The sequence below is a fragment of the Oncorhynchus keta genome, chromosome 12, assembly GCF_023373465.1.
Source record: "Oncorhynchus keta strain PuntledgeMale-10-30-2019 chromosome 12, Oket_V2, whole genome shotgun sequence".
In the NCBI taxonomy this organism is placed as follows: Eukaryota; Metazoa; Chordata; class Actinopteri; order Salmoniformes; family Salmonidae; genus Oncorhynchus; species Oncorhynchus keta.
This window is the reverse complement of record NC_068432.1, coordinates 13,562,417-13,576,700: the sequence shown is the minus strand read 5'-3', so window position 1 is coordinate 13,576,700 and position 14,284 is coordinate 13,562,417. Positions and strand designations below refer to the sequence as shown.

The 14,284-nt window shown below is 39.8% G+C and overlaps 1 protein-coding gene across 2 annotated transcripts in view; it reads right to left on the bottom strand.

Moving 5' to 3' along the window:
• Nucleotides 1-14,018, bottom strand: part of LOC118391023 (glutamate receptor 1-like) — a 91,101-nt gene extending 77,083 nt beyond the window's left edge. For both annotated transcript variants that reach the window (XM_035781943.2, XM_035781944.2), the window contains exons 1-2: nt 13,565-14,018; nt 13,223-13,357 (exon numbers count right to left, since the gene is read on the bottom strand). In XM_035781943.2, coding sequence (XP_035637836.1) covers nt 13,223-13,357; nt 13,565-13,649 — 220 coding nt within the window. In that variant the 5' untranslated portion in view covers nt 13,650-14,018. The remainder of the gene's footprint in view (nt 1-13,222; nt 13,358-13,564) is intronic.
• Nucleotides 14,019-14,284: the final 266 nt, after the last annotated feature.

The following is a 14,284-nucleotide window of genomic DNA, read 5'->3' as shown; positions in this document are numbered from 1 at the left end:
TCATTTATGACTCCTGTGTTAATTTGCAAAATTGTAATTATTCGCATACCTCCTCATGCCTTTTGCACACAATGTATATAGACTCTCTTTTTTTCTGCTGTGTTATTGACTCGTTAATTGTTTACTCCATGTGTAACTCTATGTTGTCTGTTCACACTGCTATGCTTTATCTTGGCCAGGTTGCAGTTGCAAATGAGAACTTGTTCTCAACTAGCCTACCTGGTTAAATAAAGGTGAAATAAAATAAATAAAATAAAAAATACATTGTACGTTGTATGGAAAATATCCAAATCAAAGAGAATGTTTTGGGGAAGATTAAATGTTAAGTTAGTTGTCTAAAATTGGATTTGAATAAAATCTAGACCTTGCCTCATTAACTTGGTACGCCCAGAGAATTGCCCTAAAGGCGGTTACGCCCACTTCTGACCCAAGCGTATAAAACCTGTGAGTATAGAATTTATAGAGAACACAACGTGACCCTAGCTGCAGGAAAGTCTAAAAAGTCAACGAACCCAGAACGCAACGCAAGTTTGAAGACAAAGATATTATTTTCTACCCACGCTACGGATGAGTAGCTGTGTCTAAGCGGGTGAATTCAAGTCGAACCACCTAGCCTCCATCTCCCATCGAATCGTGGTATCTAAAGGGTTTCATTCCTATGCTGTGAGCTCTGAGCTACAGAGCTGTCTGTCCTCAGAAGACCCCTTCCAGAGCAAAGGGTGAGGGAACAGACTCCTAAGCCAAAAGGACACTGACATCGGGAGGACGGTCAGAGAGGGGTAGTGCGTCATCGAGCAGCCTGGACAGTCCACGCAGAGAATCCTCGGAGATCATCCCCACGTAATTACATCATTAATTTTGGACCCATAAGAGCGGCAGTTTGGGGCAAGGCTAGGGTTAGAATAGCATAGCTGACAAATTCACCCAAATGTATATTTCTCTTGTGTACTTTCTTTTTTCTCTCTCTTTTGAAATCCCCATTGTGGGTAACACGCGCCATAGTGTGTTGGCCCGTTATATTAAGTTCTAATCAATAGCCTATAATGTGTTTTATCTATGTGTATCTTTTATCATCATTTTAGATTTTTAGTAAATATATATTCAACTAAGAATGGTGTGGTACGAACTCATTGGTGAGACCCGGGTCCGTGCAGATTCACAGGCTATACGACATTCAGAACGATATTGGTAGAGGCAACTGGTTAATTAGCGGCTGTTGTAAAATCGATATTCTGATATTCTTTGAGTTAATTTGGGAAATAGAAACTCAATAAAAACTAGTTTTCCCATGGTGCCCCAGGTTAATGAGTTAATAATTGCTTTATTCAGTTAATCACGCAATTAGAAACTTTAATCATTCGATGAACAACAGTCGTAACATTAACTAATTCAACGTCACGACACCAGTTTCCCAGGAACCCCACTTATCTCTCCCGGAGCACAACGACGGAGATTCTAGAACCTGCTGAGCCTTTCTCTCCCAGTGCTCCCTCGTTTTCGAGCTGCAGCTGCCTTCGTTCCCCTCGGACCGCTCATTATTACGCTGATGTCCGGGAGGGCACTCGCCTGGGCCGCTGCGGTGTGGGAGCAACAATCTGCCTCAGTCTGGAGGTTTTTGAGGCTCCGGTGTCCAGGAAAGAGGCTGCACGGAGGTTGCTTCGGCAGGACTCCCTCAGTCTGCCACATTGTGGTGGAGTTCCTCACGCTGTTAGCGGAGAGTGCTTGGAACCCGGAAGCACTGTTCGTCACGTTCCTGCACGGGTTATTGGCGGGGGTAAAGGAGGAGCTTGCAGCCCGGAAACTACTGACGGGTCTCGACTCACTCATCACCTTAACCATCCAAATCAATGGACGGTTATGTGAACGTAGAAGGGAGAAGAGGTCTGATTGCGGTCCAAATCGCTTACTCAAGAATCCCACCTTAAATCTGATGAACTACAGAAGACCCCAAGAGAATCCGAGAGCTGTCTGTATTGCGGTACTGTTGGTCATTTTGTGTCTACCTGTCCTTTCAGCTCATTTGTTGGTGTGAGTACTCTGGTGGGTCTTAAAAGATCATCGTTCTTCTCCCTCTACTCGCCCTCTCCATGCCAACCTGCTGTGGGGCGACCAGTCCAAGTCTCTTCAGGTACTCATCGACTCGGGAGGCCAATATGAGTCTCATGGACGTTACCCTGGCATCCAAGCTGGGCATCCCCAATCAACACCTCTCCACCCGCCTGGGTGTTAGAGAGCTAGACGGGCGCTCTATAAGCCGGGTCACCCACCAGACCACCCCTGTCAACCTACAAGTGTTGGGGAACCACAGTGAGACGATCCAATTCCTGCTGGTTGAGTCTCCGCAGGGTCCTGTGGTATTGGGAAGCTCTTGGCTCCAGCAATACAATCTCTCCATTGACTGGGCTACTGGTGCCATCATGGGCTGGAGCCCGTCCTGCCACACTCATTGCCTGAAGTCAGCTCTCTGTCTATTACAATCTATGCAAGAATCGGAATGCATGATTTGTCACCAGTACTTGAAGAAATTTGAATAAAACACTACATTATTCTCCATACATACATACGGTATGCAACAGTAGAAAGGACAACACGATATACAGAAAATAAGGGACTTACTTTGATAGGAATGCACACGTTATTTGTAAGGGAAACAATGACAGCAATGCGGCCACCATTGAACAACAGTGAATTGGGCTACACAGGTGAAGTAATGAGGCAGAACACACCTCAATTCAAACTGTTGTAAGAAAATCTAATCTGTTTGAAAATCATTTGAAATTGACAAGTTGAATCAGCCTATAGATAACTAGCAGGCAGCGTACCTTGGTTTGAGGGCAGTGTGGGTTAACTGTCTTGTTGCATAACAATCACATTTTGGAACAGTGAGTGCATTCTGACATCACGTGCATAAAAAAAACTCACGCTGGGGCGACCATTAGAGATGCTTGGAACTCGCGCATGAAAAGGTTAAATGGGTTCATTGAGGCAGGGGCCTGCTAAACAATTCACATAACAGGCACAAGCTCCTTGGAGACACCAACGTCAATTAGGTTACAATTTCTTGCTATATCAAAGTAATCACACAGGATTAGTTCTGTATTACACATGGACCTTTAACATGATTGTCTTTCCAGCTATGACTTTTCACCACTATCATGAGGGGAAACGGGTGTGTACTGTAAATGTGCTGTTCACGACATCCACCACACACACATACTGTAGGTTACAGCTCAGTTTTCCCTATAGCCAAAACTATTGGCTTCAACATAGTGGTAGCACTAAACCATGTACAGTACCAGTCAAAAGTTTGGACACACCTACTCATTTAATGGTTTTTCTTTATTTTTACTATTTTCTATACTATAGAATAATAGTGAAGACGTCAACACTTTGAAATAACACATATGGAATCATGTAGTAACCAGAAAAAATGTTAAACAAATCAAAATATATTTTATATGTGAGATTCTTCAAAGTAGCCACCCTTGCAAAAGTATTCACCCCCTTTGTGTTTTTCATATTTTGTTGCATTAAAACCTGTAATGTAAACATAGTTTTACTTGGATTTCATGTAATGGACATACATAAAATAGTCCAAATTGGTGAAGTGAAAATTTTTTAATTACTTGTTTCAAAAAACTGTGGTGCGTGCATATGTATTCACCCCCTTTGCTATTAAGCTCCTAAGTAAGATCTGGTGCAACCAATTACCTTCGGCAGTCACATAATTAGTTAAATAAAGTCCACCTGTGTGCAATCTAAGTGTCACATGATCTGTCACATGATCTCAGTATATATACACCTGTTCTGAAAGGCCCCAGAGTCTGCAACACCACTAAGCAAGGAGCACCACCAAGCAAGTGGCACTATGTAGACCAAGGGGCTCTCCAAACAGGTCAGGCCAAGGTTGTGGAGAAGTACAGATCAGGGTTGGGGTATAAAAAAATATCATAAACTTTGAACATCCCACGGAGCACCATTAAATCCATTATTAAAAAATGGAAAGAATATGGCACCACAACAAACCTGCCAAGAGAGGGGCCGCCCACCAAATCTCACGGACCAGGCAAGGAGGGCATTAATCAGAGAGGCAACAAAGAGACCAAACATATCCCTGAAGAAGCTGCAAAGCTCCACAGTGGAGATTTGAATATTTATTTTATTTAAATGTTATTTTACCTTTATTTTACTAGGCAAGACAGTTAAGAACAAATTCTTATTTTTAATGACTGCTTAGGTTAACTGCCTGTTCAGGGGCAGAACGACAGATTTGTACCTTGTCAGCTCGGGGATTCGAACTTGCGACCTTTTGGTTACTAGTCCATAGGACCACTTTAAGCCGTACACTCCACAGAGGTGGGCTTTACGGAAAAGTGGCCAGAAAAAAATGTGGCAAACATGTTTGGTGTTCGCCAAAAGGCATGTGGAGGACTCCCCAAACACATGGAAGAAGGTACACTGGTCAGACGAGACTAAAACTACGAAAACGCTATGTCTGGCGCCACCCCAACACCTCGTATCACCCCGAGAACAACATCCCTACAGTGAAGCATGGTGGTGGCAGTATCAAGCTGTGGGGATGTTTTTCCATCGTCAGGGACTGAGAAACTGGTCAGAATTGAAGGAATGATGGATGGAGCTAAATACAAGGAAATTCTTGAGGGAAACCTGTTTCAGTCTTCCAGAGATTTCAGACTGGGACAGAGCTTCACCTTTCAGCAGGACAATGACCTTAAGTGTAATGCTAAAGCAACACTCTGGTGGTTTAAGGGGAAACATTTAAATGTCTTGGAATGGCCTAGGCAAAGCCCAGACCTCAATCTTATTGAGAATCTGTGGAATCTGTGATTTCTGTACATAAGCGGAACCCATCCACCTTGAAGGAGTTAAAGCAGTTTTGCCTTGAAGAATGGGCAAAACTCCCAGTGGCTAGAAGTGCCAAGCTTATAGAGACATACCCCAAAGTAGTACAAAGGTGGCTCTACAAAGTATTGACTTTGGGCGGGTGAATAGTTATGTACACTCAAGTTTTCCGTTTTTTTTGTCTTATTTCTTCTTTGTTTCACAATAAACAATATTTTACATCTTTAAAGTGGTAGGAATGTTGTGTAAATGAAATGATACACCCCCCTCCCCCCCAAAAAAAACATTTTAATTCCAGGTTGTAAGGCAACAAAATAGGAAAAATGCTAAGGGGGTGAATACTTTTGCAAGCCACGGTACATTCACTTTCAGTCATGGAATAGTGAACCAAAACAACTTCTTGTGAGTCTCAAACCCGGGTCCAGGAGCGCAATCATCGCCTGACACTAATTAGAATAACGCAACGGACATAAATCTTCCTAGAAAATCTTCCTATTCATGAAAATCACAAATGAAATATATTGGAACACAGCTTAGCTTTTTGTTAATCACCCTGTCATCTCAGATTTTCAAAATATGCTTTACAGCGAACACTAGACAAGCATTTGTGTAAGTTTATCATAGACTAGCATAGCATTATGCCTTGCTAGCAGCAGGCAACCTTGTCACGAAAATCAGAAAAGCAATCAAATTAAATAATTTACCTTTGATGAACTTTGGATGTTTGCACTCATGAGACTCCCAGGTAGATAGCCAAAGTTCATTTTTTCCCAAAATATTATTTTTGTAGGCGGAATAGCTTTGTTTGTTCTCCAGGTTTGGCTGAGAAATCGGCAAGGAAATTGCGGTCACCACAACGCCGAAAAATATTCCAAATTAGCTCCATAATATCGACAGAAACATGGCAAACGTTGTTTATAATCAACCCTCAAGGTGTTTTTCTAATATCTATTCGATAATATATACGTCGGGACAATTCGTTTTTCAGTAGGACCAATTGGAGTAATGGCTACCTCTGTATTTTACACAAGAATCTCTCTCGGAGCCACCATGTGACCATTTACGCAATGTGGCCACCTACGGCTATTCTTCAACAGAAATGCGTAAAACTATGTCACAATGCTGTAGACACCTTGGGGAATACGTAGAATGTGTAAGCTCGTTGATGGCACATTCACAGCTGAATAGGGACTCATTGGAACGCAGCGCTTTCAAAACCTGGGGCACTTCCGGATTGGATTTTTCTCAGGCTTTCGCCTGCAACATCAGTTCTGTTACACTCAGACAATATCTTTACAGTTTTGGAAACGTTGGAGTGTTTTCTATCCAAAGCTGTCAATTATATGCATATTCTAGCATCTTGTTGTAACGACGTTCTTCTATCTCCTCCTCTGACGAAGAGGTAGAATAAGGATCGGACCAAAATGCAGCGTGGTGGTTACTCATGTTCTTTAATAAAGAATAGACGATACATGAAATAACTATATATATACAAAACAACAAATGGACCGTGAAAACCTATACAGCCTGTCTGGTGAACAACTACACAGAGACAGGAACAATCACCCACGAAAACACTCACAGAATATGGCTGCCTAAATATGGTTCCCAATCAGAGACAACGATAAATCACCTGACTCTGATTGAGAACCGCCTCAGGCAGCCATAGACTAATTAGTCACCCCACAAAACCCCAAGACAAAAAACACACCACAATAACCCATGTCACACCCTGGCCTGACCAAATAAAGAAAGAAAACACAAAATACTAAGACCAAGGCGTGATCCTTGTCCTGACAAAATATCCCGTTTAAAACGAGAACGTTTACTGCCCCCTAGTACCAACAGGTTTTAACTAAATGTTTCATTCGTTTTATGGACGATTTTTGTAGAAGCGAGAGGTCACCAGGGAGTGACATTTCAAAGACCTCGCACACTTTCCTTCTGTGGCTGTGCAGACAAAATGGAAAAAAACATGTTTCTGTCGCTTAATTTGTCATGTTGTTAAAGCTTTGTAATGTGCAAAAGTACAATGTAAGTCTTCGAATAGTAAGATAGACACCATTGTTAACTAAATGTTTTATGAGTTTTATGATGATTTTGTAATGTTTACTGACCAAGTTGGAAAACATGTTGACATTTCCAGGGGCTTAGCTAGCTTACTGCTAGCTACATTAGTGAATAAGGGGAAAATGCTAACTATGTTTTACTCACTAAATTTTTTTTTTTTTTCGAGCTACGAGTCTGAAATGGGGAATTGAATTTCAATGCAGTGAATATTTGTTGAAAGTCAAACTGAAAAATGTCAATAGTAGGATTTTTCGGCGATCTCCTCAGCAAATGTTTTATGTGCTACATCTGGAAAATGTATATAAAGTGTTTATATTTCCTTTACAATTCTGTGTTGTGTCCCTGTTCTTTTACAATTATTCATAAATCCTTTATGAATGGGAAAATATTAATTCAATTACATTGACTGCATAGAATTCATATATAGATGTTTAATGTTGGTGTTATAGAGCAGTGGCAAACTGTACAATTGATTAATATTAAGTGCTTAGCTATAAATGCTTTATAAATGGGAACATAGATTTTACTTGACCTTGACTGCATATATACTGAACATAAATATGAATGCAACATGCAAGAATTTCAAAGATTTTACTGAGTTACAATTCATATAAGGAAATCAGTCAATTGAAATGAATGAATTATGATTGGGAATACAGATATGCATCTGGTCACAGATACCTTAAAAAAAGAAAGCCTGTCAGTATCTGGTGTGACCACCATTTGCCTCATGCAACGTTACACATCTCCTTCACAAAGAGTTGATCAGGCTGTTGATTATGGCCTGTGGAATGTTGTCCCACTCTTCAATGGCTGTGCAAAGTTGCTGGATATGGCGGGAACTGGCGGGAAGTTGTTGGCGGGAACTGGAACATGCTGTCAAACACGTTGATCCAGAGCATCCCAAACCTGCTCAATGGGTCACATGTCTGGTGGATATGCAGGCCATGGAAGAACTGGGACATTTTAAGCTTCCAGGAATCGTCTACAGATCCTTGTGCCATGGGGTCATGCATTATCATGCTGAAACATGATGTGAAGGTGGTGGATGAATGGCACGACAATGGGCTTTAGGATCTTGTCACAGTATCTCTGTGCATTCAAATCACCATCGATAAAATGCAATTGTGTTCATTGTCCGTAGCTCATGCCTGCCCATACCATAACCCCAACACCACCATGGGGCACTCTATTCACATCATTGAAATCAGCAAACCGGTCACCGGAAACAGACGGCTCACAAGTCATCAACTGGCAGCTTCATTAAATAGTACCCACAAAACACCAGTCTCAATGTCAACAGTGAAGAGGTGACTCTGTGATGGTGGCCTTCTAGACAGAGTTGCAAAGAAAAAGCCATATCTCAGACTGGCCAATAAAAATAAAATATTAAGATTGGGCAAAAGATCACATACACTGGACAGAGGAACTCTGCCTAGAAGGCCAGCATCACGGAGTTGCCTCTTCACTGTTGACGTTGAGACTGGTGTTTTGCGGGTACTACTATGCCAGTTGAGGACTTGTGAGGTGTCTTTTCTCGAACTAGACACTCTAATGTACTTGTCCTCTTGCTCAGTTGTGCACCGGGGCCTCACACTCCTCTTCCTATTCTGATTAGAGCCAGTTTGCGCTGTTCTGTGAATGGAGAAGTACAAAGCATGGTACGAGATCTTCAGTTTCTTGGCAATTTCTTGCATGGAATAGCCTTCATTTCTCAGAACAAGAATAGACTGATGAATTTCAGAAGAAGGTTCTTTGTTTTCTGGCCATTTTGAGCCTGTAATTGAACCCACAAATGCTGATGCTCCAGATGTCCAACTAGTTTAAAGAAGGTCAGTTTTATTGCTTCTTTAATCAGAACAACAGTTTTCAGCTGTACTAACATGCTTGCAAAAGGGTTTGCTAATGATCAATTAGCCTTTTAAAATGATAAACTTAGTGTTAGCGAATCTATGTGTCATTGGAGCACAGGAGTGATGGTTGCTGATTATGAGCCTCTGTATACCTATGTAGATATTCCATTAAAAATCTACAGTTTCCAGCTACAATAGTCATTTAAAACATTAACGATGTCTACACTGTATTTCTGTTAAATGTTATATTATTTTAATGGACAAAAATGTGCTTTTCTTTCAAAAACAAGGACATTTTTAAGTGACCCCAAACTTTTGAATGGTAGTGTGTATATATAAATAAATCATATATACACTGAGTATAGCAAACATTACGAGCATCATCCTAATATTGAGTTGCCTAAATGTTTTGGTTTCATTTTGTTAAGACAGTCCAGGACGGTTCTTCTACATAGCAGATTGTGGAAACAATCCTTTTTTAATTTTTCTAAGTAAAATACGACAGAAAGGTACCTAAAATACATTTTTGGCAATTTTTTTACAAGAAAATGTTATCTAGAATAAAAGTTTGACAACATATCAACAATTCCCTATGCATTAATCTGGAGAATGCGTCTGAGGATAACAACACAAAATGTGGTGAATACAGATGCTTCTGAGGCATAAAAATGAGATAGTGTGTGGAAAAGGGCAGTGAAAGACAAGTACACTACCAATCCCCAAACACCTATTTAGAACCAATCACCATCTCTTTGAAGTAAATTACTATATATATTCCAGTTTGTAACATTTTATATGAAATGGCCTTTTAAAAGTAATTACAATTCATCACAATTTGATGACGGTAGTATGATATGACTTTTTGAAGAAAACTAATTTTAATACACCGAAATACCCAAATCTCAAAATGTAATTTTAGCCTGTGGTACCTGGTCTTAAGATGAGATCCAATAGAATGTTCAGGCATTGTTTTTTGAGAAACTCATTTTCAATGAGCATGTGAACGTTCCAACTTGTCTCAACAATCCTTTATCAAAAATCTGCCTGTGAACATTCAATTGCATAGACTCCCACACAACAAGACATATATAAATATGAAAAACAGATAGCTACATTTTTAGAGAGGTTATCATATATCAATTTGATCAGGGGCTTGTGGGGAACAATGTAATACCATCAGATCTTTGCCACCCCAAAGTGGGCAAACGTCTAGTCTGACCCATGGACTACTTAGGAAACTTCTTCACTCAATGAGGATTAGCTTCTAGTACAATGTATAATTCAACAAAAAAATACTCCAGCACTGATAGATCATACAGATAGCGGTTTGGGATGACTGGTAAATCCTATTCCATTCAACTTTGTCCATCTTTATCTGTTTGTGCCTCCAAAATGAATGACAATTCTAGACTCGATTGATTAGTGAACTACTATATCTAGTAATTGAAATTGGTTTTCTCAACCTTTTCACTGTAAAACCAGTCTTTTGAATAGACATCACTTGGTTTTACTGAACTAGAATACACTGTAACCATCACCACTATTTTGTCTATGCCCCGACATTGCCCTCTATAGGCCTGATGTCAGGATACAGGGCATGACATTATGGCTTCAACCTATACACTTGTGGTGGTTAGCTTTAGGTGGTCAGAGAGTAAATATCTAGTACTTATAGAAATGTTTGAATACCTTATAGGTCTTTAAGACCAGGCTGAAATGTCATTTTTGCATCAAACTATCAATTTTGAGATTTGTTTGTATTTTGATCCGTTCATATTAGTATTTTCCAAAAAGAAACATAAAAATGTCACATTTTTTATTTTAACCACTTTAAAATGTACATAGATCAATAATTTCAAAGCTCTCTACATTGAATTACACATAATTTAAAAGCCCATTTCATACAGAATGTTACAAACTGGACTATATTTACTAACTTACTTTGAAGAGAGAGTGATTTGATCTAAATCGGTGTTTGGCATTTGGTAGTCTTATTTCAGTGTACTTGTCTTTAACTGCAATTTTCCGAAAGATAGACTCTTCACACACGGCAATTCATTTTTCTCAGCTTCAGAAGAATCTGCATTCACCACATTTCACATTTTGTGTGGTTATGCTTAGCTATATTATCCAGACCTGCCCAGAGGGAATTGTTAAATATGTTGTACATTATTTTTCTTTGGAAAAATGCACCAAAAAAATGCACCATAAATGTTATGTCTTACGTACATTTTATGTCTTTAGTATTTTACAGATAAAAAGATGAAAAGTATTTATCCACAATCTTCTCTGGACATGTCCTGGAGTGTATTAACAAAATATAACCAAAATATTTAGGCCGACTTCATTCATGTTTCCAGAAAAAAAACATGCTGCAAATATGCGCATTTCTAATTAGATATTGGTAAACTCTACTTCCCCAGAATCAGATGAACCCATGGATACCATTTTGATGACTCTGCATCCAGTATGAAGGTAGATCTAGTTTTGTGTGCCAGCGCTAACTAGCGTTAGCGCAATGACAGCATGCTAGCAGTTAACATAAGAGTCCCAGGTATTGTGGTGAAGCTAGTTAGCAATTGCGCTAACGTTTGTTAGCAACTTCCTTCAAACTGCACGCAGAGACATAACATTTTTATCCACAAGTTCATCCGACTCTGGGGAATTGCCAAAATCCTGAAATATCCCTTTAAGATATGTAGCTATGTGGGACACCATAGGTCATGTGTGGCACAAGAGACTGTCAAGAGTCCAGTAACTCCATTTACCATGTGTGTCCAAGCTCTCTACAAGGTGAGTGATACTGTGCTGCCTTGGAAAAGCAGGCAGCTGTGTCTGCACTTCCTGAGACCCTGGCTGTAGATGTGTGTGAACGTGCTTGTGATGCATGCAGTCACATTAGCCTGAGTAACCTCAATGCATTCCGCATGAATCCTTCACCATGGTAGGCATCAAGTGGTTTCTCTGAGTTATTAGTAGCCTAGTTAATGGTTCTAATAGAATAATTGGATGTTATTATTATTCTACTATACAGTTATTATTGTAACTGTTATTATGACTCTCCATGTCTTGTCAATCGTCTCGCTCACCCTGGGCAAATAAATTATGTTTTTTATGATGATGGTTGCGAGATTATGGTCACATAGTCATCTGTCTAAAGTAAATCTGTCAGTATCATAAATGATGACAAAAGGGTTTCCTACTAATGGTTTGCTTTCTTTAAAAATGTCCTTGTATTCCCAAGACACAATAGTGTACTTAAGACAAAATCATCATTGGCCCCCATTGAGAATGCCTGGGGCAGCACAGTCAGAATGGGAGTCAGTCGGGCTGAGAACGTCCATCACAATAGAGTGGCGCGACCGTGAAATCCATCAATAGGTTGTCTCCTGTCTTATACAGCCTAGTATCAGTATGACGTTGATCATGACTACGATCAATTGTGCTATCCGAAGAAAAAGGTAATTTACAGTGCATAACCTACATAGTCTACGTCTTTTTAAAACGCACAATACAGAATCTAGATAGTCCAGTCTATTTTAATGTAAAGTACAGAATCAAGATAGTCCAGTCTATTAAAATGTACAATACATACACGTAACCTATATAGCCCAGTTTATTTACATGTACAGTACATAATCTAGATAGACATTGACCATTTAAATCAACTGATAAAAACACAGCTTCTCCTTTCCTAAAGCAAATCCTGATGTCCTGAACAGCTCACACTAATGTCTAGAATCAGGAGGCATTGATAGGAACAATACTGAATCACTGATCTCTTATAACAAGTAGCCCTGGACACAAAAGCCACTGTCTAGTAGCCAAATGCCTTTTATGTAGACAGGGCTGAGGTTAACATTCTTGGAAGCTTGAGGAAACTTAGGAAGACAGCCTGAAATGTTTTTATTATAGGCTACTCAATTGAGTAGGTTGTGTCATTTTTCAGATAATTTGCTTCTCATATTTTTGTAAATGATGGTTCCCTGATAGTGCTGTTGCACATCATTTCCCCCTGATACAGCTCAACTCCCCCAGTTGGATGACACCTTTCATGACTGAAATGATTCATAAAAGAACATCTCTTAGTAGTTTCTGGCCCTTAATGCCCATTATTCTCCAACTGTTGGGCAGCTCCCTTAGACAAAATGAAAGACAAAAAAGTAGTTGCATGATGCCAACATAATGGTGCATTAAACTGTTTTAATCTATCAGAAAACTGCAGATTTATGGAGGTATGTGTGCCTAGGTAGGATCATTTCCTACCTCCAAAATCAAAATGTCAGAATGTAGAAGGGGTGAATGACATGATCTTTGACATTTATTAAAGCAACAGATGTTAATGCAATCCAGACAGCATTTGAACACACTGTCATCAAAATGGGAACACTGCCATTACATGTACTCTTCATTTGGGGGATAAAGGCTAAACTTACATGCATATGTCATAGCAAAGCTACTTGCGGTGTCGACCATGTCCACCTGTGGTACCAGTCTGGGGATATCCTGGTGATGGGAGAGTGCAAAATGAAAAACCTCATTTTCATGGGAGCCCTTTGGGAACAATCCCCCTGTTATAGCAAGACAAAGACAATCATTGAAGACAAGGTTGAAAATAGGTTCACATCAACTGTCATCATACAACGAATATTTGAATGTATTACAACATTTGACGTATGGAGACTGTCATGCAACTTTGGAAATACGCAGCAGTTTCGATACCAAACTAACAGGATGCAGTAGTGATATAATAAGCATTCCGTGTTGATAATACTCACCTATATTGATATTACTTGGGAAACTTGACCCATAGCAAAACCCAACACAAAAACTGACAAAGACCAAGGTAAAGCTTCGCTGCATATTTCCTTTTGCATTGGCGACGAACAAAGAGACAAATTCCAAAAGGTCTGCTTCTGTTTCTCACAAGGCTCTGTCAGTTCACTGACTCACAATGCATCCATAGTTGTAATAGACCAACTGAATTTGCAGAACTGTATTGCAGCCTGGTCTCATAGCAGCTTCAGAACCGCTCTCTCCCTATGGTGGTACTCTCTTTCGCTGACTCTGCTGTGCACGCAGACCGAAGAAGAATAACCATGCCAATAAACGAACCGACTGAGAGACCTACCTACATTAGATATAGTCTGCGGAGTTTCAATTATTATATCAGTATGAAATGGGAGGGAACGATGGTTTTATCATTCTAGCACAGTATTCACACACGGAAAATGACGCGTAAATGAATTGGCACAGCACTGGGAATGCCCAAATCCCTTGCCCAGACTGTACCACTTTTGTAGCTGTTAAAGTAGCGGAGTTGCCAAGACGTTTATGGCATAATGATTGTGCATGCAGCTCTTTACCTATCTATTTTTGGTAATAAAGTGTAACCTAAATTGATTAGTTAATAATTATATTTATGTACACAAGTATGGTAAAAAATATTGACACTTTATTAGGTTATTGCAGACTATAAAATGTATAGCCCAATCACC